General features: G+C 46.8%; 1 protein-coding gene across 1 annotated transcript; it reads left to right on the forward strand.

Moving 5' to 3' along the window:
• Positions 1 to 1355: 1355 nt before the first annotated feature.
• On the forward strand, positions 1356 to 3348 carry LOC105048392 (protein JINGUBANG-like). Its single transcript, XM_010927687.4, has one exon. It carries the CDS (start codon positions 1717 to 1719, stop codon positions 3073 to 3075), a length of 1359 nt encoding a protein of 452 aa, XP_010925989.1. The 5' UTR covers positions 1356 to 1716; the 3' UTR covers positions 3076 to 3348.
• The last annotated feature ends 2551 nt before the right edge of the window (positions 3349 to 5899 follow it).

The following is a 5899-nucleotide window of genomic DNA, read 5'->3' on the forward strand; positions in this document are numbered from 1 at the left end:
AACAAAAATATCAATGTAAGGCTCAACTGTAAAGCTCATCAGGAGGCCGATCTTATTAGAAGGCCAACCTCATCTAAAGATCGAGGTCATCAGAAGGCCGACCTCATTAGTAGACTGATTTCATTCAAACAGCTAAAGACCGACCTCATCAGCAAACTGACAGCCAACCTCGTCGGAAGGCTGAGATCATCAGGAGGCCGATCAGAAGGTCGAGGTTATCAGAAAATCGATCTCATCATCCTCTAGACACATGGCAGCAAATTATTATCTGAAGTACCTGTTCTTTTATGTTATATCGGCCTCTAGCTGACCTGACTTTTCAGTATTATCTGCTAAGTCGGTTATCCAAAACTGCTAGTAAGCAGGACACTCATCTCGGTTATCAACCAATCTCCCTCAACCAAATCAACTTACGTCGGTTTTTGACTGACCTGATTATCGACACCAAAGGCATGATGCCCAATTCAGATAATTACTAATATCAGTTGTCCCACATCGGTCTTTTACCGATGTGCCATTCATCTACGTACAGTTATCTAACAGCTGTCATCTAGCTCAGCCATAACTGTCTGTCAATAATATTTCAGTCTATTTACCATATGGGCAGCCGCCCTATAATCTCTGCACAGCTGGCTATTATGTTATAACAATCAAACGGCCTAACAGATCTCAAATAACCTAACAGATCTCTAACAAGCCTAACAGATCTCCAACGGCCTAACAACCTTTTCTTAAGGCCTAAGTAAGCTCTCTCTATAAAAGGAAGATATGGTGCTCTCCGGAAAGTAAGTCTAAGTCAAGTTTGAGTGAACAGAGATAAAACTCTGCTAAAATCCTCAAAGAAAATCAGAGTTCTCTCTATTTTCTCCACTCAAACTCTCACTTGCTTTCTACTTCTCCATTTTCGTTATCTGTTCTCAAGGCCCTGGTTGACTTAAGCATCGGAGGATCCTAAATCGGAGGGCACCCTATATTTTTGGGATTTTTTTTGTAAATTTTGCTCGCGGTTCAAGTCGGCGTAACTCTCAGCTCTCCAGCTCGATTCAACACCAACCTTACCTTCAAAGTCTTACAGCAATACTATCATTCAGAATTTATCAAATATCAACCTTTCATGATATTTATTTTAATTTATCTTTCCAAAAAAATAAATATAAGGTTCGTTATTTTTTTCTACCATCTTTTTTTTGGATTTTTCATAAAAAAATATGATAACCTGGAATGGGATTTCTTTCTCATGCCAGGTATAAAACCAACAAAATGGACCCTTAACTCAAACTTCCACTTCCGGCGACGCTTCTAGGTGGGCTCTCCACTATGGGCGCCCTCTCAATCCACCGGTTTGGCAGCGGTGGTGATAACTCCAACCCCCGCCCGGATCGGAAGCCGGTGACCTCCCCCAAGCCCCTACAAGAACCTCTTGCCATTCCCGTTGCTACCACCTAGATTTGAGCGATCTCCATGGATCTTTCTACGTCTAAAAGCCATCAATTGCCGTAACCGACAGTGCAGTGATTGAGGTACAGTAGCAGTGATTGAGATACAGGAACATAGTATGCACCTTTATTGGAGAGAACGATCTCCATCTCCATCCATTCCTTTCACACCTTTATTGGCCCTTTAACTCACTAACCAACGCAGTCCTACAAATCCCAAAACCCACGCTGCAAACAGGTCTATACTTCTGAGAACATACCATTCCCCAACCCACATTCCATGGAGTTGTATGGCCGGAAGACCTTCTGGAGCTTCTTGGAAGAAGATCAAAGGGCTCCTCCATCGCCAACCAGCCACCACCACCACCACCACTCCAACAAAGACTCCGAGCCCCGGCTTAGCCTCTCGCGGCCTTCGTCGGCCACCGTGGCCTCGCTCTCCCCCTCGAGCCCTGGCGGCTCCCCCTGGACTCTCTCCCCGATCCGCCGCTCGCCATCGCCGTCGCTGCTCTACCACTGCATCGCCTCCCTCCAGCGCCAGGACGGCAACGTCTACTCCATCGCCATCTCCCGCGGCGTGGTCTTCACGGGCTCGGACAGCGACCGGATTCGGGTCTGGTGCCAGCCAGACTGCACCGACCGGGGCTACATCCGGACCCACCACGGCCGGATCCGGGCCATCCTGGCGCATGGCGGCACTCTCTTCACCTCCCATAAGGACCACCGCGTCCGGGTCTGGTCCGTCTTCGTCGCCGGCCCGGACCGGCTCCAGTCCAAGAAGCTCGCCACGCTCCCGCCCCGTACTCCCAGCTTCCTCCCTTTCCACCGGAAGAAGTTCAACCAGCACCGCGACACCATCTCCTGCCTCGCCTGCCACCACGCCGAGGGCCTCCTCTACACCGGCTCGTGGGACCGCACGGTCAAGGTATGGAGGTTGACCGAGAAAGCCTGCGTTGACTCGTTCGTCGCCCACGAGGGGCAGGTTAGCGCGATGCTGGTCAACCAGGAGGATGGGTGTTTGTTCACCTCCTCGACGGATGGTTCTGTCAAGATATGGAGGAGGGTCTACGGAGATAGCTCGCACGCTTTGACGGTGGTTCTAAGGTTCCAGACGTCGCCGGTGAACACGTTGGCGTTGAGCCATTCGAGTAGTTCTTGCTTCCTCTACTCGGGGTCGTCGGACGGGTATGTGAACGTATGGGAGAAGGAGGCGGCGTCGGGGCGGTACAACCATGGGGGATTCCTCCAGGGGCACCGATTCGCCGTGCTGTGCCTGGCGGCGGTGGAGAGGGTGGTGCTGAGTGGGTCGGAGGACACCACGATAAGGGTGTGGAGGAGGGAGGAGGGGACTGGGTTTCACACGTGCTTGGCAGTGATCGAGGGGCACCGGGGGCCGGTGCGGTGCCTGGCGGTGAGCTTGGAGGTGGAGAGGGAAGGGGTAGGGTTGCTGCTTTACAGTGCGAGCTTGGACAGGATGGTGAAAGTGTGGAGGATAAAGGTGGTGGGGAAGGAGAGGGAGGGGGAGGAGGGGATGGAAGAGGAGGGGGAAGGGGAGGGGAAGGAAGTGGTGTTTGAGATGAGCCCGGTGCTGTCGCCATTGTGGGTGGAGAAGAAGCTGCAGAGAAGTCATTTGTATTAAGAGAAAGGGGCTGCGATGGAGAAGGGTTTGGTAGTAGATTTCATGATTTTTGAGAAGTTTGTGCTAATTAAGGTGGTGAGGGAGTTTTGTTATGTAGACTTGGTAAGTACCTTAGTATATTTCACAACTTCTGATAAGTTTGTGCTAATTATTATTAAGGTAGTATGGAGTTTCTATACGTAGCTGATTAGTAACCTGAAGTTAGACTTGATGTATAAGATGAAATAATGGTAATCTTAAGGAGTAGGCACGGTCAACAACATTTGTTATGGACATTTCTTGGTTGCCATCTATACATTCTTGTTGTTATTCCTCTAGGTTCGCATTGTTTGTGACAGCGTTGGACATGTCGAAGCATGCATACGATAGGAAATATGGGTGAGATCGGATTAATTAAAGATGTTGCTTATTTATTTATCTTTAAAATTTGTCAATTATGCATTTTTAGGAGAGTGTGCTCATTGTTTCTCTCCATGAACTCTCTCATTCTCCTCTACATAAAGTTCAGAGCTGATCATAGGGTAGGTCTGGAGCTAAACTATATTCATTTTCAGTTAAATTAACTTCGGGCTGAATCTATTTAAAATTTGATATTTTATATGCCCAAGTCCAGTCCATGATTAGCTTTGCTAAAATTATGGTGCTATCATCAAGAGAGAGGAAATGGGAAACCCTTTTTCTTTTTTTTTTTTAGTGGGGTGTATGCTTTTAAGCATGAGAAACATATGTAAATATATCACTAGTCTACTAGAACCATGCATGTGTGACATAAAAATACTCGAACACGTGCCAATAAGTGCTTCTCCAAATTTTTAAAGAAAATTTTAACATGCAATCCTTTCATGAACTTACATGTAAAGAAAAAGAGCTGTTGAGTGGCTCTTTAATTTTTCTCTTCGTATAAGATTTGAGTTGAATAGAGTTTGGTCGATACAGCACCAGCATAATTCCTAAATTTGATGAAATTTTTAGTCTAATTATGTAGAAATATTGACCTCTTTATAATTACAGGATGGTTTTATTGACAGCTTATGGGGCGACCACCTATTGAATTAATTGCGAGGTACAGTCACAGCTGGATTACTTATGAACTATTTTAAATGTATAATGTGTAAGATAGCCCAAATTATTTCTCATTATCGGTCCCAACGCAGATAGTCAATAACTTCTGTTAGCAGAAATGGTCTCGGGTGACCGAATAACTTGGAGCCCGGAGAATAATTGGCTAACGTACAACACATGCATTCTTTTTTTTTAAAAAACGTTTATACTGGTAAACGTTTATAAAAAGGCTATATTAGTAAAAGGACATATTTACAATGTTTATACTGGCAGAGCAGATACCTAAGTACAAAAGGAATACCGAAGTACAACCGACCCAAAAATAATACAGTTCCAGTTCTCCGAATATAAATAACAAAAGTTTGAATATAGACAAAATGCCAACAACAGGATTGAAAGCCAAAGAAATATAGGTCTGTATGAACCCCAACTTGATGCAAGGAAGAGCCAAGTTCTATCATTGCAACAAAAAATCCCCGTATGCTGAATATGATCATGACAGTTGTAGCTATACAGCCTCCCCAGGTCATGGTAAAAATAATACTCCCCGCCGTTGAGTTAGAAGAGCTGTACATTGAAGGGAAAAACTTGAACAAAATGTACAGCAGAACCAGGGCAGGCACACCCTCCCTGTAAAACTTCGACGGAGTCTTTTCATAAATAGGATTGAACAGCCACCTTAGAAACAGAGAAGATATACCAAAAAAAAAAAAAAAGAACCAAAGCGCCCAATTGTATTCCGATTGCCCATGTTCTGACCATGCCAGAGTATCTTCCATTCAGATAAGAAGCAAGAGACATATTAGATGTTGGGTGGATGTTTGACCAGAGTATCATCTTTCAGATTCTTTTCAGTACCATATGATACAGTAAGAAAAAAAAATAAAATAAAATAAAAATAATCAAAATACGTGAATCAGCCACAAAAAGATTCGCCTCTACAGGACATGCAAACTTCATTATGAAAAAGAAATTTTATAAAAGAGATCTCACCCTTAACCCTCATACACCCAATTTCTCTCTCACTAGAAATTTTTCTCACAAAAGCTCTCTCTCTTGGAAGACCCTCTGAACCCCTGAAACGACCGGCGTCTGCTGTCCAGGAGCCTCCTGCTCTTTCTCTCTCAGCGACTTGGTCTCTCTCTCTTCTCTCGGGTTCCATACGGCTCGTCCACAGCAGAAAACTAGACCACACACTCTGTTTCACCGATCAGGCCCTATTTAAAGGGCTTAAACCAAATTAGAGAGGGATTATGAGTCCTAAACAAAACCAAATAACCCCCTGAACCGTGGGATCAAGATCGGAAGCCACCCACGCCGTCCGATCGTGCTCCAGTCTACGGAATAGTGTCGTGTACCGCGAGAAATGCTTGGGAAATGCCCAAGTGGTCCACAAACCCAGCCGTGGACCGTCCGGTCCACGGTGGATCAGGAAAACCAGACCCAGCGGCACCTGGGCCGGCCCGCGCACGCGGGCCTGGGCCGCACCCGCGCCGGGCGCCTGAGCCGGGGTAGCGCCCCGCGGGCCTGCGCGTGGGCTGGGCCGCGCGCCTGCCTGGGTCGCGCGCCCTGCGCGTTGGCCCCGCTTGGGCCGCACTCCGCCGCCTGTGACTGCGCCGCCACCACTTCGTCGGCCCACCGTCGGCTGCCGGTGGTCCTCCGTCACTTCGAATCTCGTGCCAACTTCAAAAACTCGTATCTCCTCTATCCGAGCTCCGTTTGGGATGATCTTGATCTTGTTGGACTTCATTTTTCGCTGCGA

The sequence above is a fragment of the Elaeis guineensis genome, chromosome 7 (genome assembly GCF_000442705.2).
Source record: "Elaeis guineensis isolate ETL-2024a chromosome 7, EG11, whole genome shotgun sequence".
Classification (NCBI taxonomy): domain Eukaryota; kingdom Viridiplantae; phylum Streptophyta; class Magnoliopsida; order Arecales; family Arecaceae; genus Elaeis; species Elaeis guineensis.

Coding starts and splice junctions, on each gene's coding strand:
- LOC105048392 (XM_010927687.4), top strand. CDS start 1,717: ATGGAGTTGTATGGCCGGAAGACCTTCTGGAGCTTCTTGGAAGAAGAT.